We start from the raw sequence: 23143 nt of genomic DNA on the forward strand, positions 1-23143 counted from the left end.
TGGGCGGCTGGTTGAAGAGGACAGTTGCCATCTCCGGGGCCTGGCGCGGGTGCCCACAGAGAGGGCTTGAGTGCCACCTCTGGCATGCGTGCCATAGGTTCACCACCACTGCCTTAGAACAACGGAAACGTGATGCTTTGTCCTTAATGGTGGGTTTGAGGACGACTGTGGTGAAGCCCTCTCATCAATTCAGACAGCCCCTCTCCAAACCTCCTTGAATCAGCATATGCACCAAAAACCTTTCTAATTTCAAAAGTATGGGATGCAGAAGCTCTTGACTGACACATGGACTGTAGCTCCTTTCCTTCCTGCCACACAGCACTTCAACCTGAACGCCTGCAATGGACTTACCCTTTTTTGTAGTCCTTAGGAAGATGTTGGCATTCTCCCCAGTGGTGAAGAATTTGAAATAAGAACAGTTAGCTTCTGAAAAGAAAGAAAGCATTTATCTTGTTTGTCATTAAGTTATACCACAGGTGTCCCAAAGGTGCTTTTTTCAAGAGGCAGTGGACTTCCTTGTTTCTCTGTGAAGACGTTTCACTTCTCATCCAAGAAGCTTCTTCAGCTCTGGCTGGATGGTGGGGAATGGAAGGATTTATACTCCTTGCAGACAGCTGGTCATCTTGGATGAGAAGCGAAACATCTTCAAGGAAAAACAAAGAAACTCCAGTTGCCTCTTGAAAAAAGCACCTTTGGGACAACCATGACCTGGATGACTGAGAATCTCCAGAGACTTATGTCACAGGTCATTGTCAACTTAGGGCCATTTGTTTAATAACTGTTCAAAGTTATGGTGGTGCTGAAAAAAGTGACTTACAACTGGTCCTCGCACTTCCAACTATTACACATCCCTATGGTCCCGTCTCCGTGATCACGTGATCAGAATTTAGGTGCTTCACAATTGGCTTATCTTTATGACAGTTGCAGCGTTCCGAGTCACATGATCACCTTTTGTGCTGACCAAAGGGGCTTCTGACAAGAAAAGTCAAGGGGGGAGGGAGAGCCAGATTTGCTTAATAACCACAGTAAAAAAGGTCTTAAAATCAGATACAACTCATTTAACAACTGTATGGCAATGGACAGTTGGACAGTTCCAACTATAGTCATAAGTCAGGGACTACCTTACTATATTCCTCCTCCTAATTTCTTCAAATTATCTCAAACGAAATTCATTTCTCATAAATCTCTCAATATTTCTTCCACTTTCAGTACTAAAACAATAAATAAATCAAATCCTGATCCAAAAAAGAACATTATGCTTTTGTTTTGTTTTTTTTCTTTCCAAATACTGGCTATACAGAACAGTTCTAGCAATGAAACTTGAGAATTGCCATGAACTTAAGAAAATCACCTCAGGACGAGCCCCTTTACTTTGTCTGGGGAAACGCTTTGCCATCCCCTGTAGACTAGCATTAATCTCCTTTTATAATCCTCTTCCAGTATAATTCCTTTTACCTGTCCAGTTTCAGAAACAGCCACACTCAAGACCTTTCTGTTGGACTGTACTGGAGACTGTTTCTGACATCAAATTTCACCTCTGAAATAAAATCTCTTTCTCAGGGACCACAGAATTGCTGCCCTGGTTACTATTAATAATTTAATTACTAACACCATAACATACTATTTTTGTATGCCTTTCACGCCAAATAAATGTTGGTATAAATCTTTGCCAAATATTCATGATAGAAGCATTAAATATCAAACATATGCTGATAAATTAAAACAGTAGCACCAAGATAACAAACACATTTTAACTGAAGCCCTTTTAAGATAGAAGGAAGGAAGGTTACATATTAGACAATACCTTGATTAGGTTTTATATTTATAAGACCATTTTAGTTGTATGTAATCACATGCACTTTTCCTGTGTTTTAATGAATGTTTCATGACAGGAAATATTTTTGTATCAAAATCTAGATTACAATTTAGATGCAGCAAAAGCTGAAGCAAAGAACTGTGGTCAACTTGTCATTATTTAAGCTAATCAAGAATACTCTTTCACTGCAATGACTGTAAAACTGGAAATGTACATTTCTTGATTTCATGAAACATTTGTCTAAAGTTTAAACCCTGAAAACAGAGAAAATGCACTCTGTTTAATTTTATACTGAATGCTTTTTCATATAAAGCAAAGTACAGCTTTGGTCAAATTGGTTTAGTTGCCAAGAAATTGTAGAGTTTATAAGATAAATTAAATACTTTTGAATCAGGATTAAAATAGTGAAAAATTCAATCAATTCAGATGTATTGATAGCTGACTGCAGGGTGAAATAGATTTATAGATAGTCCTTGACTTGCAACTACAACTGGGACCAAAGTTTCCATTGCTAAGCAAGGTGGTCGTTAAATGAGTTTTGCTTGATTTTATGACCTTTTTTGCCATGGTTGTTAACCAAATCACTTCAGCTATTAGGTGAATCTCACAGTCACCAGTCTGGATCTGCATCTGGCTTCCCCCATTGACTTTGCTTGTCAGGAAGATCACAAATGGTGATCACATGATCTTGGGAAGCCGCAACCATAGCAAATGTTTACTGGCTGCCATGTGCCCGAATTTTGATCCTTTGACGTGGGGATGGTGCGATAATTGTAACTGGGAGGATCAGTTAGAAGTTACTTTTTTCAGTATCATTGAACTCTTATGAGTTGTAGACAAAAATATTTAGATGGCAGCATGTTGGAGAAAGCTTGCCCATTGTACTTATATGATTTAATTATTTTAACGAAAGATTCCTGAAGTAACCTCTTGGCAATTTTCTCTTGAATTAATTACAATTACAGTTATTTTTTTCAATTTGGAGAGGCATTGCTTAACAAAAAAAAGTGGAAGAAAAGAGAACAAAACAACAAAACATTTTTATATGAGAATTCCTATGCATATGCACACAGATAATAACCCAATAATATCATTTTAGTTTTGCACAGTTTCAATAAGGAATGAATGTAGTAGTCCGTGGATTGAAGAGCTGGTATATTTTGTGGCTTATGAATGAGGTGCTTTCAGATGTAAATTATGTAAAGCGGTTGCAATTAAAATGACAACTATAATCCTACTGTATTTCTGCTGGCACATGCTTTTTCCAAGTTGCCAACAATTTCTTACAGAGTTCTCCTTTACATCATTATATATTATATATAAAAAATTGCTGCCTGCCAGATGTTTCTGCCACAAAAACCATGTAATATTTGAAAAGAAAACACTTTTTCCTTTTAAGCATTCTTTGGCTTTGCAGACTGACATGGCCACCAGTTTCTTCCTGCATATCTGCAATGCACCGGCTGATTTTGCAGTCCTAAGAACTAGCAACTTGCTCCTGATTCCCCCCCCCATAAAGTAAAAATATTGTTCTAAAGACACCATATAAATGAAAGATAAATGTGTGTGTGTGTGTGTGTGTGTTTATATATTGTGTATACAGTATATATATTGTGTGTATATACAGTATATTATGCAGTGCTTTTTTTCTAAAAAAAAAAAAAAAAAGGTGCTGGAACTCACACACGTCATACAACCCGCTTTGCCTACCCTACAAGGTTCCATCCAAAAAAGGTGCCGGAACTCCGTATTGTGTGTGTGTGTGTGTGTGTGTATGTATGTACGAAAACATATACAGTATATATATATATATATATATATATATATGTAGGTCTTTGGTTATTCGGGTTTTCTCCCACGTAAAATTGTTTAGCGGAAGAGAACCCGAATAACCAAAGACCTACATACAAACACCCGCGAAAACCTCAGAATATATATATATCCACAGGCTTAGCAGTCGCAACTGCGACATTATATGTGTTTTTCAAAATTTGGATTGCTAACAAAGAATTAAGGGAGAACTGGAATAGCCATTTCGAACTTTTTAGTTCTTTTCAACCAGACATACCCTTCTGAGATTCGAACCTGGGCTGTCTGCATGTTAGACAGATGAGGTTAATACATCTGCCTAACATGCAGACAGCCCAGGTTCGAATCAGCTTATATACTGTGTACACACACACACACACACACATAGTATAAGGGTAGTACTGGTAGAAAGGTTAAGAAATCCAGGCAATGAGAATGAAGCTGCTGCAGTTGCTAATCTCTCCCTTTACATGTGAACCAATTTACAAACTTTATTCAAGAGAGATGCAATTTCTAGAATTTGGCAACTGAAGCAAAGGGTTCAGAGCCCTCCCCCCCACAGATATTTTTTATGATTCATGCCTCGAGCCTCGTCTTTTCCAAGTTTTTTTTTTTTTTTTGCATGACCTAGTGAAGAGGATTTAATTGTGTCCCCAAAGGAAAGCTTGAGCAATGACTGCATCTTTTTGAACTGGATAAATTCCAAGTAGCCTCAGGATGACAAGTCCTCTGTGGGTGAAGAGCAGAGAGACAGAAAGAAGATTGCACTCAGATTAATTACGATTTAAAATTGTGGCACCCTCCCAAGATAGGATTCCTTGCCCAACTGAGCAGATTTTTGCCCAATGTAAAAATTATTTTTATGGGCCTGGATTGGTGAGAAAAGATACCTCCTTTACACAACATTGTAAGTTAGGAGCTGGCTGGCTGAAGACAAAGCATTTGCAAAATGGCAAGACTTGATAGCAAGGAAGCTGTGAGAAGTTTAATCCAGGAGGAAGTAGAGATTTGAGAAACGGTTTATGGATGTGAACAACCGGTTCTCTGTGTGGATGCCACTTCTGGAAGTCCATTCTGGGCCTGGGCAACAAAAAATTAGCTCCTGGTTCTGCCGAAGTGGTGTGAACTGGCTGAATCCCACCACTGGTTTATGCCAGCAGGGAAGGCATCAAAAAAAGTCACGATGGCAGCCACAATCTAAGCTCCGCCCCCTCTTTATCCACATCACATTATGCTTTTGATCTGCATGTTTATGCCATCGTCCTCTTGACTGGGTATTCACCCCTCCCTGCAGAAACTCCTGAAAAAGTAATCCAGTTTTTACACAATATTGACAATAGAGAAATTCTGTGACTAACATGAGGTCATGTCCATGTCAGAGCCATGAAGTGTGCTAATTACAGATAGTCCTCGAGTTATAACCACAATTGAGCCCTAAGTTTCTGTTGCTAAGTGAGACATTTCTTAAGTGAGTTTTGTCCCATTTTACAACCTTTCTTGCCACAGTTGTTAAGTGAATCATTGTTAAGTTAGTAACACGGTTGTTAAGCAAATCAGGCTTAGCCACTGACTTTGCTTGTCAGGTTGCAAAAGGTGATCACACGATCCTGGGACACTGCAACCATCATAAATATGTTCAAATATATTTGAACCACTCGACATAACTTTGAATGGTTGCTAAGTGATTAGTTGTAAATCAAGGATTACCTGTACACAGAGCTGGACCCAGCTCAATCAAAGGCAAGGATGGTTCTTTTTATGAAGGCATATCAGCGAGCAAGTGGCCCCAATTCCCTTTTGGCCAGGTGATGCTCTTCTCTTCTGCCCACCACAGTAGCCCATGGTGGTGTCCTACCAAAGGCACTCAGCCTTGTCAGATTTAGAAAGAGTCCTTTCTGAACTCAATATGGTGGACAGCCAGAAACAGCCTTTCTCTAAAGTCATACCAAGCCATCTGATAAAAAAATCACTGGTGTATCTTAGTCATGACATAGATTAGTCAAGAGCTCTGGCATTCCCTCTGAAGTTACAACATTCTTGCCTTTAAGCCATAGAGATACATTCATGGATGCAATTTGTCTGTTTACATAACCAATCTATAATCTGGATCTTTTTTCCCCTTTAATTCAGATCTTCCACCTGTTAGAAATTCTGTTTATATAAAGCTCCACACAGAGCAAACAAAGAGTACAGTCACCATGTGCTTTACTGCTCGACTACATAACTGTAACAGGAAACTCTACTCAGAACAAAAGAGCATAGAGTATATACCATAGATCCAAATTTGTAAATACTGCATGTACTGGCTGAATACTACTGTAGTTGTTGCACAGAAATACATTCCAACAATGACACCACCGAAGTTCCTTCTATGTCTCAAGTTTTTGGTATGGTTTCCTGCCATTCTGAAGTGATCAACACCCCAAAACATTAGTTGATGCCCTAAAAATTTAAAATATTTCCTCATCTAGGAAACAAACAAACCTCAGAAAACTATGCCTCAAATTTGAAAAAGTCATTGCATTTTGCATCCTGAATTGTGATCTCTCTTATTCTTTCAAAACGTTAAGCAGGACCCTTCCCAAGCATTTATCAGGGTACTGACAGGGAGTGATCAAAATCAAGATGGTAGTCACAGCTCCACAATTAAAGGCTTTCTTTCTGAACAAAGAGGGGAAAAAAAGAAACTGGAGATCCAGTTTTGATCCAAAAGGCATCCAGTTCTGATCCAAAACTCCTAATATGTTTCAAATGGTGTTTTTTGTTCAACCATAATTCAAAAGGAATACATTTTATAGTGGGTGGCCTCTTTTGAAAGTAATAATCCATAGCAATAGCTTCTCCCCACCATTTTTTTTTTATCCAAGTGTGAGTCAACTAACACATTTGTACACATTTCCAGCACAGAATGATCCTTTCTTTCTGTTAATTCATTCTAGTCTGGTGTAACAACAACAGATCTGATGAATAATCCTGTTTTCCTTTTAATAGTCAAACATCTGTCCATTCACAAATCCTGTTCCATTATTGGATTGCGAAATCTGTGGTTTTCTTTCAAATGTATTTTCCACATAAGTGACAAACTGAATAACTTATGCCTTGTTAGTTATAACCCACAAAAACAGGATGCGCCATCAAGGAAATGACAAAATGTCTTTTTTTCCTATTTGACTCAATACAATAGGTATAGAGGTCGCTGCAGATTTTATCAATTATCCAATATTGCTTTTGGACCATGTTTCCTTTATTTTCCATGATTCCTGTATTTTGGGTGGTTGGATGGACAAGTCAAAAGTGTTGAGTGGCACATTTGCAATTTTGAAATTCATGATGAGTTCTTTGATTTATATCTGCCTGATTCACTCCATATTGTCAGGCATAAGAAATCAGGAAACAAGGCAGTTCAAATGAATGCAGGTTTGTTGCATACTTAACACTCTACAAGAACCTGAACTATTAATAGTCAAAGTAAATTGGCAGTAGATAAGAGTAAAAGGAATTCAAGGAATTCAACATACTTAGATCTCTTGTGAACACAAAGGGACTTGAGGCTGATAACATGCTTGGCTCCTCCCTCCGGCTCAGCCTGCTCATCTCCTACATCTATTCTGATATTCTAATTTTTTGTGCTGACTTTCAATGCAGTTTCTCTGTTTGTGACATTTTGTTGGCTATACAAGCTCTGTTACTTTTCACTTATTAGAGGATTCACAAATCCCAAGGGAACCGATTGAAACATCCACCTTCTATTTCTTTCATCTATTGATTCCTTTCTTGCTGTTATTGAACAATCTTTAGCAAGAAATTCGACTCTATTTTTCTGACCAAGTCACTAATATTTAACAAAGTGGAATTCAAATCTGGAAAATGTACAGGTAGTCCTCAACCTAAAGCCACAATGGAGCCCAAAATTTAGGTTGCTAAGTGAGACAGTTGTTAAGTATGTTTTGCTCTATGTTACAATTTTTCTTGCCACAGTTGTTAAATGAATCATTGCAGTTGTTAAGTTAGTGATCCAGTTGTTAAATGAATCTGGCTTCCCCTTTGACTTCCCTTATTAGAAGGTGATCACATGACCCCGGGACACTGCAACTGTTATAAATATGAACTAGTTGCCTAGCATCCGAATTTTGATCTTATGACTATGGGAATGCTGCAATGGTCATAAGTGTGTAAAATTGTCATAAGTCAGTTTTTTTCAGTGCCGTTGTAATTTCGAATGGTCCCTAAATGAACTGTTGTAAGTCAAGGACTAGCTGTAGTACATCCTTAAGTTATCCTTAACATGTAACCCAATTCATCAGCCAGTGTACATTTTATTATAGCTTCACCAATCCTTTGCAAGCCTATTTGTTTTCTGTTTTTCATTTCAGCCTCCCTTTGTAGCCTGTATCAAGATCAACCAAAAAAATTTTTTTTAATTTTTTTCCCAAACACTGGAGCAATTGCTCCATTATGCACATATAATGTATCTTTGGGGAAGCTTATCTCATCCTTTTTTCTTCCCCAGAATGCCCTGTGGTGTGTTCTGCGTCTTGCAGATAAGGAGTATTTTTCTCTAGCTTTCAAACCAGAAGCTTCTGTTTGCTCAAATAATCTCTCTATTCTCCTTGGGGGATTCTTACAGATGTATTTTAGATCTTCCTTGATCCAAACTCAGGCTATCCTGAAGCATTAATGCTATTATTTCAGAATATTAAAATGTTGGGGAAGAGATAGTTGAAGGAAAACAACTTTATCTTGCATTTCTGTGCCGTTATTTTTAAGGAGCCTTCTTGGATCAAATCTGCGTGGTCTGAGATTCTTAAAAAGCACCTGCTTTCCATCAGATACCCTGTACAGGTCCCTGTCGGGAGAAGGGCGGCATATAAATTAAATAAAATAAATAAATAAATAAATATGGCAAAATTTCCTCTAAATTATTCCAAAGCTCTTTTGTGTCTTTCAGTTCTCTGATAGAAACAAGCACATTGACATTAGCGAACCAGAGATACACGCATGGGTATTCCTCAGCTCCAGAGTCTTTTGCGTTTCCAGAACTTTCCATAATTCAGAGGTTTCTAAGAATATCTCAATAATGATATGTCTATTCTTCACAATGCTGGGAAGATAAAAATTGGCCTGGATATATTGCCTTGGGCATGCTGAGCTTCTCTGCTAGCAGCTGCTTGACAAGGGTATAATAATAATAATAATAATAATAATAATAATAATAATAATAATAATAATAATAATAATAATAATAATAATAATAATAATAATAATAATAATAATGTTGGAAGGGACCTTGGCGGTCATTGTCAAAAAATATAATAATATTTCTTTAAAAAAAAAAACCCCAAAGTGACCCTCTCGAGTTGATTCTCTTGCCTTTCTGCACGTTGTCAACCCAGAGACTGATAAGCTTTTGTAAAACCCTGTTCCTGATTATGCCGACTCTGTAAACTGCTTAGAGAGGGCTGTAAAGCATCGTGAAGTGGTATGTAAGTGTATGTGCTATTGCTATTATCCAGGATTATCTAGTAGCCTGCAGCAGGAATTTAGGAGATATATTTCTGAAACTATGCAGAGTGCTGAAGGAATATAGGTAGTGCTCGACTTAGAACATTCATTTAGCCACCATTCAAAGTTACAACAGCCCTGAAAAAAGTGACTTATACTCAGTTGTCATACTTACAATTGTTGCAGCATCCCCATGGTCACACGAAATTTTGATCTGGATGTTTGGCAACCAGCAAATATTTATGATAGTTACAGCATCCTGAGGTCATGCGATCACCATTTGTGACCTTCCCAGCCGCTGTCCAACAAACAAAGTCAATGTGGAAAGCTGGATTTGCTTAATGATCACATAGTTCACTTAACAGAATAACAGAGTTGAAAGGGACCTTGGAGGTCATCTAGTCCAACCCCTGGCTCAGGCAGGAAATCTATACCATTTCAGACAAATGGTTGTCCAGTCTCTTCTTAAAAACTTCCAGTGTTGGAACATTCACAGCTTCTAGAGGCAGGTTGTTCCACTGATTAATTGTTCTAATTTCAGGAAATTTCTCCATAGTTCTAGGTTGTTTCTTTCTTTGGTTAGTTTCCATCCGTTGCTTCTTGTCCTGCCCATCAGATGCTTTGGAGAATAGCTTGACTCCCTCTTCTTTGTGGCAGCCCCTGAGATATTGGAACACTGCTATCATGTCCCCCCTCGTCCTTCTCTTCATTAAACTAGTCATACCCAATTCCAGCAACCGTTCCTTATATGCTTTAGCCTCCAGTCCCCTAATCATCTTTGCTGCTGTTCTCTGTACTCTTTCTAGAGTCTCAACAGCTTTTTTACATCACGGTGACCAAAACTGGATGCAGTATTCCAAGTGTGGCATTACCAAGGCTTTGTAAAGTGGTATTAACACTTCAAGTGATCTTGATTCTCTCCCTCTGTTAATACAGCCTAGCACTGTGTTGACTTTTTTGGCAGCTGCAGCACACTGCTGGCTCACATTTAAGTGATTGTCCACTAGGACTCCAAGATCCTTCCTGACAGTTACTACTATATTGCTAAACATTTTTGAAAAGCAAGTTGTCCACCTTTGAGAAGAGCACTAAACTCATATATGTCCAGTTAGGCAGAAGTATTTCCAGGAGCCAGGAATCCCATCTCTTTAATACAGATAGTTCTCAACTTATGACCATTCTTTTAGCGACCATTCGAAGGGAAGACAGTGCTGAAAAAAATGACTTATGACTGGTCCTCACACTTACAACTATTGCAGTATCCCCATGCTCATCTGATTGCAATTTGCATGCTTGGCAACCAGCATCTATTTATAATGATTGCAGTGTCCCAGAGTCATGTGATCGCCATTTCTGACCTTCCCAGCTGGCTTCTGATAACTAAAGTCAATGGGGAAGCCAACAGGAAGGTTTACTAATCAAGATAGTGTGATGTCTTGCTTAACAAGTGCAGCAAAAAAGGTTATGAAATTAGGTGCAAGCATGTGATACCTTACTTAATGACCACACTGCTAATTATGATGAATTTTTAAATCCCAATTATGGTCACAAGTCAAGGACTATCTGAAATCTAAGCCAACATGTAAACCGAGGGAAGCACTTACTGGTCAGCAGAAAGGGACACCCTCATGGGAGCCAGAAGCAGCCATTACCGAATGAGCACATCCCCCTCCCTGCAACCTTGATTAGGGTGTTGTTTTCTGCTTGATTATCTGGTATTAACCCCTGCTTGCCTGGGCGTAAGATACGTTCTGGTCTTCTTCTTTTCTTCTTAGCTTTGCTGTTGTCTCTTTGGAATGGTATGAAAATGTGATTTATCACTATTGAATGTGTCTACCAAGAAGAAAACTACAACTCCACTGACACTGAGAAGGCACGCTACTATGCATAAACAGGGAGCAAAACCCACCCTCTTTAGCGCTGATGATGTTACCTAGTGGGGTAATGAAATATCTCCAAGCAAACAAACAAACTCAGACAGCAACAAGGGCTCCACAATAAACTTAGCCTGATGTGAGAAGTGGGCCAATGTCTTGTCTCATATCTAAACAATTCAGTAAAAGGAACGGGTGTTTCCCAGTCCAGGTGCAGAATGCAATTCTTTCAGACGCCAGAGGTCTGAGCAATGGATACCCTGATCAGATGGCGTTTCTTTCCAGACAGATCTGAATCTGATGTCTAGAAATATCTCTCTCCAACATTTCATTCTTGAAATAGAGATATTGAGGGCTAATCTGTTTGAAAATGTCTATGTGTCCATCCATCATTCCAAGTCATAAGGCTGGCCCGAGATTATTATGCCTCCCCAGGGAGAGAGTGGGCAGGAGCAAAGCCAGACCAAATAGTGCCCATTGGCTATCATTTGTGCATAAAAAAGTGAATGGGGAATAGAAGTATAGCATCAACGTGTAGGGGAGAATTAAATTGAGCTTGGTATCTGCTGAGACCTTCAGTCAGGCATCTAATTTCAGTTTGATGGACTGTTCGTTCTCCGCCACAGCCATCTGGTCAATCACTGCTCCCGTTGTCAATACCAGCGGCCTCATTTCTAAACTGGAATGTATCCAGATATAACTTATGATACAACTTTCACACTTTCATTTCCAAGGCTCCGAGCAACCTTCATTTTTGTACAAAGGTTAGTATAGCGGCTTCTGTCCAGAGCGCATTGCCAGACCTGTGTTGTGGGACTGTTTATGGAGCTGCAAGGCGGGGTCCTATTCCCGTGGCCATCGCTAGCCTTGCCTTTAGACAACTGGCAATTGTCAGCCACATCTGGAAATGGGCAACAAAGGGCTGGAGGAGTGAAGTGCGTAAGACAGATTAGAACTCACCATTTCCCAGTTTCTAGCCTGATGCTTTAACTGCTACACAAAACTGGCTCTTTCGCGTTTCATATGTGTTAACAACTTGGGGAGTGGGTGAAGTTAAGCATTAACTTTGCAGAACTAAATGCACCAATGTAGCCACTTCAAAAGTTTTTTTTGTCTATTGGTGCTTCAGGAGGATATCAAATAGATACAAGGAGGAAGGTTGCACAGATGAGATGCCACCATAGATAAATGTTCTCTTTTGCTGAATTACAGATAGTCCTCAAATTACAACAGTTCATTTAGTGACCATTCGAGGTTACAATGGCACTGAAAAAAGTGACTTATGACTGTTTTTCACACTTATGACCATTGCAGCGTCCCCATTGTCACATGATCAAAATTCAAACTTTTGGCAGCTGGCTCATATTTACAACAGTTGCAGTGTTCCAGGATCATGTGATTCCCCCAAGCAAAGTCAATGGGGAAGCCAGATTCACTTAACCATGTTACTAACTTAACAACTGCAGGGATTCACTTAACAATTGTGGCAAGAAAGGTTATAAAATAGGGCAAACTTAATAACTGTCTCTCTTAGCAACATACATTTTGGGCTCAGTTATAATCATAAGTCAAGAACTAACTGTATTTTCTCCTACTGTGTCATACAGAGACAGATAGGTAATACATATTTCACTCTATGTGTTTCATGAACCCGGATCATTTTACCTCAGTCTTACCGCAGATGGGAAAAGATAAATCCGGCCCAAATTTCCAACCACCAAACTTCTCACAGACTCAAAACATATGAGGATAGAAATGAGAGATACCAATAAAGGAGAATATTTGTAGCCCAGGGTTGAAATGAGGGCGTCCTGGTGTTCTCTGAGCTTGGTTGTTTTCTTGCAGATATTTCAATATCCAAACCAGGTAATATCATCAAGGATAGGCCGTGAGATCATTCTTTGTCATCATCTCTCACATACTGTATTCCATTTGCCTTTTAAGCATCTGAAGCTAATTATTTCACTGTTGCTTAATCTTTTTTTTCCAAGGTTTTTTTTTTTACCATTTTTTCCTGTCTTGGTTGCTAGTCTGGCACTCAAAATCCTTTCTAGTTTGTAAGATTGCCAATGGAGCACTTATGAATGTGCTACAAGGGGAAGCTGAACACAGTCTTGATGCTCATCATTAGTGAATCAAAGGTTTATTTCTTAAATTCTTTTTCCCCACCTTGTTACACTCAGTTTACAACCATTCAGCGCAGAAGCAATTTAAAAGTTGCTCTTCAGTGAGGAAACAGTAGAAAGAGAGTTTGGGTGTGAGGGAAAAAAAGAAGATTTTTCTCAATAACCTAGGACTAGCCCAGAAGATTTTCTGGTGTGTCTGGGCAGCACAAGCTGGCTTTACACATTGTGTAAGAGAATATCAAGGTTTGTTTTTAGTTCTGGGAATCCTGTGAGTGTGGTTGATAAAACATTTTTTAAATCTTTTGGTGAACCTAGAACCATGAATAAGATTATTGTTTCAAGAAAAAGCTTTGTACCACCTCAGGCTCAAGGATAAACAGGGCAACCTGTGTACATTTGGTGACATTTCAACCTCAAGATAATCAAACTGTATTTTTTTTCCCTGAGAGGAGAGGAATTTATTGTTTAACTCAAAAGTATCCATTTGTAAATGAAATTATATTAAATCTAATCTAACTTTTGCCGTGCTGATGATGCTTTTGAAACAGGCCTCTAACTAAATGCAGTGTACAATTTAGAATATTTCTACACCACCTAAAACAGACCATGATGAAGAAATGACAGTTTAACAAGATGAAGGGGTGCCCACAAGGGCTGTATCAAAAAAATCAAGATGATGGCCACAACCACACACAGGATGAAGAAGAAAAAAATTATATAAAACTTTAGCAATCTTGGCTGAAATGAGGAAGGTTCGATCTTCTATAAGGCATCCCTGGAAGCGGTGTGTGTGACAAAAGTCAAGATGGTGGTCACAGCTGTGCTATCAAAGTCCCGCCCCTTTGGAGATGTGCAGTGCATATGATGTATATTGAAAAGGGGTGGGGCTTTGATCCACACAATTAAAGCTCCACCCTTTTTTAAAATTTGCATTGTAGTAGTAAAAGCAATGGGCCATGGTTGTGTGGTTGTGGCCCCTGGACATAATGGAAAAATCAGAACTTAGTGCTTAAGGAAATAATAAGACCATGTATCTGACTCGGCACATCTGCCCTTTTAAAATTTTCTGACATTCAGGTTGACACAATGTAAATACAGGTAGTCCTCAACTTACAATAGTTCGTTCAGTGACTTTTTGAAGTTACAGCAGCACTAAAAAAAATGACGTATGACCGTTTTTCACAATGATTGCCATGGTGGCGCAGTGGTTAGAATGCAGTACTGCAGGCTACTTCTGCTGACTGCTGACTGCCAACAGTTCGATTATCATCTACTCAAGGTTGACTCAGCCTTCCAACCTTCCGAGGTCAGTGAAATGAGGACCCAGATTGTTGGGGGCAATAGGTTTACCCTGTAAATCACTTAGAGAGCCTGTAAAGAGTGTAAAGCACTGTGAAGCCGTATATAAGTGCTATTGCTATTGCAGCACCCCTCATGGTCACGTGATCAAAATTCAGGCACTTAGCAACTGGTTCATACTTATGACAGTTGCAGTGTCCTGGGGTCATGTGATCCCCTTTTGCGACCTTCTGACAAGCAAAGTCAATGGGGAAACCACTTAATAACTGTGTTACTAACTTAACAACTGCAGTGATTCACTTAACAACTGTGGCAAGAAAAATTGTAAAATGGGGCAAAACTCACTTAACAAATGGGCTCAATTGTGGTCATAAGTGGAGGACTACCTATATTGCTGACATTATGGCAATTGCTCCATAGGCAAGGATACATTTCTGCCCTGATACAGTCCACAAGCTCGCTCATGTATGATGGTCTCTCATTATTTCATTCAACACTTGGCAAGGGGACTGAATCAAAAGGTTTGACCGACTGTAGCACAGGGAGTCCTTGACTTACAACTATTTGTTTAGCTACCTCTTAAAGTTGCAATGGCACTGGAAAAAATGATTTATGACTGGTTCTTGCACTCGTGATTTGTTGCAGATTTTCATGGTCATGTGGTCAAAATTTGGGCACTAGGCAACTGGTATGCATTTGCAAGGGTTGCAGCGTCCCTGGGTCATGTGATTGGCCATTTGTGATCTTCCAAACTGGCTTTCAAGAAGCAAAGTCAATGGGGAAAGCTGGCTCCCCTTAACAACCGCACAATTCACTTAACAACTGCTTAAGGACTCTGGCAAACACGATTGTAAAATTGGGCCTGACTCACTTTAAAGCTGGCTTGCTTAGCACCAGAAATTCCGGCCCTAATTGTAGTCATAAGTCGAGGACTGCCTGTATTTTAATGCGATTTTGATCAGCCAAAATCAGTAGGAGAGATTTTTCGTAGTTGGTAGGTGAACGTCAGCATCACCTACACCAGGGGTAGGCAACCTTGGCTCTTTTATGACTCGTGGACTTCAACTCCCAGAATTCCTCAGCCAGCCATGCTGGCTCAGGAATTCTGGGAGTTGAAGTCCACAAGTCATAAAAGAGCCAAAGTTGCCTACCCCTGACCTACACTCAGTAGGTCGATGTCATATTCCTTGCGGCCAGTGGAGAAATAGTCTTCTTTTGTGGCAGGGCAGGATGGTATGAAATTTTAGTGTGCAGCTTTGGATCTGGGATAACTGCCGCACATGTGCCAATTGTGGGGCAACAAGTAGAACTGGAGGCGAAGACTTTGATCCGGAAAGAAGAACAAAGGAAGCACAGCTGCTCTAATCAAACTGAAACGCCCCCACAGCTGCATTTCTTTGCAGAGAGAGAGAAGGAGAGAGACAGGGGGGAACATCAGCATCACTAAGCAGCCTTTTGTTAGAAGTCGGCTTCACTGTATAGGGAATTTAAGATGGAAGATGAATAACTTATCGTCTAACTCAAAACAGGGAAAGGAAACCAGGTCTGGCGGGGTGGTGGTGGAGGGGGAGCTTCACACAAATCTTTTGCTTTAAGCTGAGCACATTATAGCACATTCAGACAGAAACGCTGCTTTGTGTGCATGCAGGAGAAAACTGGCAATATACAATACAGGTAGTCCTCGATTTATGGCGACAACTGAGATCAGGATTTCCTATGCTAAGGCGGTTGTTTAATGCGTTGTGCCTGATTTTATGACTTTTGCCATAATTGTTTAGTGAACCATTGCAGTTGTTAAGTGAATCATGTGGTTGTTAAACAAATCCAGCTCCTCCCCCATTGACTTTGCTTGTCAGAAGTTGGCTGGGAAGGTCACAAATGACGATCACATGACCCTGAGATGCTGCAACCGTCGTAAATACATGCCAGTTGCCAAGCGCCTGAATTTTGATCCCGTGACCCTGGGGATGCCCCAAGAGTTGTAAGGATGAAGACCAATTGTAAGTCACTTTTTCAGTGCTATTGTAACTTCAAAGGGTTGCTAAAAGAACGCTTATCAGTTGAGGACTATGTGTAGTAGAGATTTTGTGGAATGGGCATCAGCAGTAGAAGTCACAAAAGGCAAAGGGGGTGACTGTGACTGTGTGATCAAAGCCCTGCCACTTTTCAATATACATAGCACACACTACACATTTAAAAAGGTTTTGTTGGAATAGCCATGGCCTCCGACTTTTCTGATACCCCCCCCCCCAGGGATGCCTTGTAGAAGAAGCAAATTCCTTATTTCAGCCAAGGTTGCTAAAGTTTCAAATAGTTTTTCTCTTCTTCATCCAGTGTTAATTTGCAGAGAATTGGGATATTATGTTTAGAACACCTAGCTTGGGTGCGCTGATGGTCCTGGGACCCTCTCACAGGTCTTTATTTATGATTTTCCTTCATCCAAGTGAAGTCAAGTTCACATTCAGAAAGGCTCTGGGGCCATCTACCATCAAGGCACTGGGCCTACTCACAGCTTTCCTCAACCTTGGCTACCTGAAGTTGGGTGGACTTCAAATCCCAGAATTCCCTAGCCAGCCATAAGCAGAAATACTAATTATAACAGACTTAACCATGTGGCAAAGCATCAGGTAGAATTATCAACATCACAAATGATTATTAGGTTGGTGTTTTTTTTTCTATTGGCACCACAATAGGTTTCACCAAAGATTGCTAGTGATAATAGCTGGTGATGACAATAATGATGATGTGGATAGGTCTCCAAGATGACAGGGACTATCATGTGGATTAGACAGCATCATCACCAGATGGATTCGTAACTGGCTGACCGGCCGTATTCAGTGCGTGGTCATCAATGGAATTTCATCTACATGGAGGGAAGTGTGTAGTGGGGTGCCCACAATTACGTATATAAAAGGAGAACAAACTCTATTCACATGCTAGCACTGATGACGTTACTTAATTTGATAATGAAACATCTGCAAGAAAATAACCAAGCTCAGAGAGAGCCAAGGACCTTACTGTTCAACCCTGAGCTACACATATTCGTTTCTATTGATTCTACATGGAGGGAAGTGTGTAGTGGGGTGCCCCAGGGCTCTGTTCTGGGCCCAGTGCTCTTCAACATCTTCATCAACAATCTGGATGAGGGGATAGATGGGGAACTCATCAAATTTGCAGACGACATCAAGCTGGCAGGAATAGCCAACACTCCAGAAGACAGGCTTAAGATACAGAAGGATCTTGACAGACTTGAACATTGGGCGCTAGCTAACAAAATGAAATTCAACGGTGAAAAAAGTAAGGTTCTACATTTAGGCAAGAAAAACCAAATGCACAGGTATAGTATAGGAGGTACCTTGCTCAATAGTAGTAACTGTGAGAGGGATCTTGCTGTCCTAGTGGACAATCACTTAAATATTAAGCCAGCAGTATGCTGCAGCTGCCAAAAAAGTCAACACAGTGCTAGACTGCATTAACAGAGGGATAGAATCAGCATGTGAAGTATTAATACCACTTTACAATGCCTTGGTAAGGCCACACTTGGAACACTGCATCCAGTTTTGGTCACCACGATGTAAAAAAGAAGTTGAGACTCTAGAAAGAGTACAGAGAAGAGCAACAAAGTTGATTAGGGAACTGAAGGCTAAAACATATAAGGAATGGTTGCTGGGATTGGGTATGTCTAGTTTAATGAAGAGAAGAATGAGGGGGGACATGATAACAGTGTTCCAATATCTCAGGGGTTGCTAGAAAGAAGAGGGAGTCAAGCTATTCTCCAAAGCATGTGAAGGCAGGACAAGAAGCAATGGATGAAAAGTAACCAAAGAGAGAAGCAACCTAGTTGATCTCAGGGTTTCAGAAGTGAAGCAGAAACCTGCATGGACTGTTAGTTAAATTGGGAAGTTAAAAACATGATCTAGAGAAAGGCAGTGGCAAACCAGTTCTGTGTATGTGGAAACTAAATGGGTAAGGCTACCAAGTGAAAGTGGACCCAAGAGAGGTCTTATATTTTCCACACTATTGAAGGAAACTCACCCACTTTAACTCCATGCTCCCAATAATTTGCAAGCCACACAGACCAAGATAATTTTTCAAATTCAGTAGCACATAAAGCAGGGGTCTTCAAACTTGGCTCTTTTATGACTTGTGGACTTCAACTCCCAGAATTTCTCAGCCAGCGTGCCTGGCTGAGGAATTCTGGTAGTTGAAGTCTACAAGTCATAAAAGGGCCAAGTTTGAAGACCCCTGACATAAAGTATAAAAAACTAGTCCTAAAAAAACAGGAAACCTTTCAGAATAAGCTTAAATATTTGGCCTGGCTTTAGTTGTTAAGTATGGGATGATAAATTTGGAATGATAAATGTAATTGCATCTTGAGTACTTGATCTCTCCTCTTCCCTTTGAATTTGGCATTGATGGCAGAAATTATAAATTGAGACGGGAGATGCATGGCTTTTTTTAAAAAAAAATTTTTTTGCTGTGACATCTCATCAACATCCAAAATTCAAAACTGTTGAAAGTAATAACGTTAGTGTTAGTCCAGGGATTAGACAAAGGATATGTATACTACAGATGATACTTTGACTCGGCTTAATGACAGGACTAGCCTGATGCAACACAGCCTATATGTGTAATTGCAAAATTCCTAGAGAAAGGATGGGATATAAATGAAATGGTACATAACTGAAAGTTTACAAGTGTCGACATTTCTGAAATAGCAGAAGCAATTAAGAAGTTTTAGCCCCGACAACACCTGTTCTTTCAACGCCTGAAATACTCCAAGATAATCTTGTCTCTTAATATCTACCCCAGCTGAAGATCCCTAGGAATTTCTGTTGTGCTTCAAATGAAATTTAGAAATCAAACCCAAGCAACTGCAAGCATTAGCTATCTCTAAAACTCACAATGTCTGAGCAAAGAGTAAAGCAAAGAGAAAATGCGCTTAGATTATAAAAGGAGATTTTAGCTGGGGCCAATTTGTGTGATCTTGCAAGATAATCTGCACCTTGTGAAAATGAAAAGGGAAAAGGGTCCTTCCCGTCTCCCCTCCCCTCCACACAAAGGCATTGAGAGAGAATTGTTCATGCTGTAGTTCAGTATTTCTCAACCTTGGCGAATTAAAGATGTGTGCACTTCAACTCCCAGAATTTCCCAGCCAGCATCTGGGGGGGATTCTGTGAGTGGGGAATTCTGGGAGCTGAAGTCCACATATCTTAAAGTTGCCAAGGTTGAGAAATACTGTTTTGGATAATACATAAGGTAAGGAAATCCAGAGATGGTAAGATCTTTGCACCTTAATCAGTAACTTCTTGGGAAGATGTAGTCCAGGGGTCTTCAAACTTGGCCCTTTTATGACTCATGGACTTCAACTCCCAGAATTCCTAAGCCAGCGTGCCTGGCTGAGGAATTCTGGGAGTTGAAGTCCACAAGTCATAAAAGGGCCGAGTTTGAAGACCCCTGATGTAGGCAAAGGAAGAGCAGAACCTGGGGGCGGATTGAAGGGGGGGGGGAATCAGCCTAGAATTGCTACGCAGCCACAAGCGAACTAAGCCTAATGTACTTTGCGTGCCATTGGCTTTTATCTAACTCTAAGTATTTGTTGACTGTTAGTTGAGAAGGTTCCTGCACATAGGCTTTAGCAATAAATCATTTTAATTGAAACTTCATATGTGGATCTAATCTTTCATGTCTGACAAATGATGTGACAATGACAGCTTTGGGTTGTGTGACAAAAGGTTGAGAAGAACGAGATCCCTTTGTGTATGTGTGTCATTATGATAACCCAGATATGTTAAGATGAGACCATCTAATATCCAGGAAAAGGACTGTCTGAATGACTTATAAGAATGTAATGCAATTAGTCGTCATTTAGTGACCACAATTGGGACCAGAAATTCAGCTATTAAGCAAAGCAGTCACTGAATGAAATCAGGACTGTGTTTACAATTTTAGCTTTTGTTTGCTTTTGTTTGCTTTTCAGCTTTTGTTTGCTTTACAGACCGGCAAAGTTTGCAAATATGAGAATGGCATGCAAAGTTTCTTTTTCATCACGGTCGTAACTGTGGACAGTTGCTTTATGAGGCAGTTGCTAAATGAAGACTACCTATACATTCTTACTGTATTGTTGGGAAACCTTGGAGGTATAGACCAAGAGATTTTCATGCCTTTATACTGTTTATGTTTATGGAGAAAGGAAAGAGATGCAATCAATAATGCTGTCTCTGAATTTTCCCCCCATCCATTTCTTGTACGTAAATAAATAATTTGGAGATGGATAGTTAAAAACTTTGGTATTTTTGTACTATTTGCAGGAGGAATCTAGTAAGCAAAAGGTATCAAGACCATCAAAAATAAATAGCTACAATGGTTTGATTTCCTTAGGAATGTTGGCAAACTGAGAAGAATTTAGGCCAGTGGCTGACAGTTTCAAGTAAGGAAAAAAACCAGTGACAAATTAGAGCAGTGTTTCCCAACCTTAGAAACTTTAAGATATGTGGACTTCAACTCCCGAAATTCTCCAGTCAGCCATTCCGGGAGTTGAAGTCTAAATTTATTTCAGCAACTATCCTCCCTGATACTCCCTGGTTTTCTTTGGGCAGGGATTGGGCTACACCTCCAAAGTCCGTTCTAGGCTAAAACATATAAGGAACGGTTGCTGGAATTGGGTATGTCTAGTTTAACAAAGAGAAGGACAAGGGGGGACATGATAGCAGTGTTCCAATATCTCAGGGGCTGCCACAAAGAAGAGGGAGTCAAGCTATTCTCCAAAGCGCCTGAAGGCAGGACAAGAAGCAACGGATGGAAACTAATCAAGGAGAGTAGCAACCTAGAAGTAAGGAGAAACTATCTGACAGTTAGAACAATTAATCAGTTGAACAACCTGCCTCCAGAAGTTGTGAATGCTCCAACACTGAAAGTTTTTAAGAAGAGACTGGATAGTCATTTGTGTGAAATGGTATAGGGTTTCCTGCCTGAGCAGGGGGTTGGACTAGATGACCTCCAAGGTCCCTTCCAACTTTATTATTATTATTAAGCCCTACGATTCTATGATTCCATCTTAAGCTTTAATTATGTCCCTGACATAGCTAGGAAACTTCCCTATTAAACCAAAATCAAACTAGAGGTTACCCACTACGGCAAGGCTAAAAGCAGAGTGAATGAATGCACTTATGCCTGCCACACCAATACATTCATTTGTTCTTCTGAAGTGTGAATCTCTGTCAAGCTTTCTTGGGTTAAGGGATCCAAATGGTTTGGAAGCCAATTATGGTGGCAAGCTTCCATCTTGGATTTACTGTTTTGCTGGTTACTTGTCTAGAATAACCTGCTGACCTAGTTAAGACATTGCGCTAAGCCATCATTTATTTTTCTTTGGTTTAATGTGTGGTTTGAATTTCACTGCATTCAATTCCAAAGTAATAGCTTTCATGGCCCATTTCTGGTCATTTAAATGCCACCACCCCAATCTGCTCTTCTTCCCTGATCCTTCTTCTGAGATTCAATATGCTAAAAATGCTGAAACTTGTCCACAGATCTTCCAGTGTAATATATATAGGGAGTCCTTGACTTAGAACAGTTTGTTTAGTGACCGTTCAAAGTTACAACGGCATTGAAAAAAGTGACTTATGACCATTTTTCTTACAAACAATCATTACAGCATCCCCTATGGTCACGTGATCAAAATTCAGATGCTTGGCAACTGGCTCACATGTATGACTGTCACAATATCCCGGGGTCACATGACCATCTTTTGCGACCTTCTGACAAGCAAACTCAATGGGGAGGCCAGTTTCACTTAAAAACAATGTTACTAACTTAATAACTGTAGTGATTCACTTCACAACTGTGGCTAGAAATATCACAATATGGGACAAAACTAATTTAACAAGTGTCTTACTTAGCAGCAGAAATTTGGGGCTCTATTGTGGTTGTAAGTTGAGGATTACTTGTATTTATATGTATATATATTCAAACACATCATATATGGAAATTTTGAATTTACAGTGTTCACAGTAGTGACGTCTGCCTGTGAAAAATGCTCCTAGACTGGAGTGAAATTCAGAGCAGATTGCTTTATATTTGGTAGACCGGGTGCTCCACTAAACACATAGATATATATCCTCCTTGGTCTCTGCTGACAGGGGAGCCTGTGGCCTAAAGGTTAATACAGCTGCCTAACATGCAAGCTGCCCAGGTTCAAATCCCAGAGGGGTAAGAGTAGCTGATGAGAGCTAAAGAACTTGAAATAGCTATACTAGTCTCCCTTTAACTCTTTGTCAGCCACAAAAGTTTGAATTTACAATGTTCACAGTAGTGACCTCTGCCTGCAAAAGATGCTCCTAAACTGGAGCAAAATGAGAGCAGAACAGATTGCTTTATATTTGGTAGACTGGGTGCTCTATACTCAACACATATATATCCTGGCTCTTTTACTCCCCCAAAATATCATGCCTATGACTAACACAGTGCCAGATTTTATTTTATTTTTGTAAGTCACTTTCAGTGTCAATCAGTATTGGTTTCTGTGTGTACAGATGCATATACCTGTGTGTACAGGTGAAGATCAAGATCAAGATCAAGGACAAAGGAAGACCAACCAGCCAAAACTGTCAACACGTTTAGCATATAAATATAGGAAACAAAGAACTTTTTAAGAGAGCAGAGAAATGATACGGACATTTATAATTGAGCTAGAAATATGCAAGAGCCATCACAGA

At 39.8% G+C, this 23143-nt stretch overlaps 1 protein-coding gene across 1 annotated transcript in view; it reads right to left on the minus strand.

Annotated features, from left to right (window-relative positions):
• LOC107282472 (voltage-dependent calcium channel gamma-6 subunit) overlaps positions 1-23143 on the minus strand; it is a 34154-nt gene that overhangs the window by 5383 nt on the left and 5628 nt on the right. The window contains exon 2 of the mRNA XM_015810248.1: positions 352-426. Within this exon, the coding sequence (XP_015665734.1) occupies positions 352-426 (75 nt within the window). The remainder of the gene's footprint in view (positions 1-351; positions 427-23143) is intronic.

The sequence above is a fragment of the Protobothrops mucrosquamatus genome, unplaced genomic scaffold (assembly GCF_001527695.2).
Source record: "Protobothrops mucrosquamatus isolate PMUCROS unplaced genomic scaffold, P.Mucros_1.0 scaffold8, whole genome shotgun sequence".
Taxonomy (NCBI): domain Eukaryota; kingdom Metazoa; phylum Chordata; class Lepidosauria; order Squamata; family Viperidae; genus Protobothrops; species Protobothrops mucrosquamatus.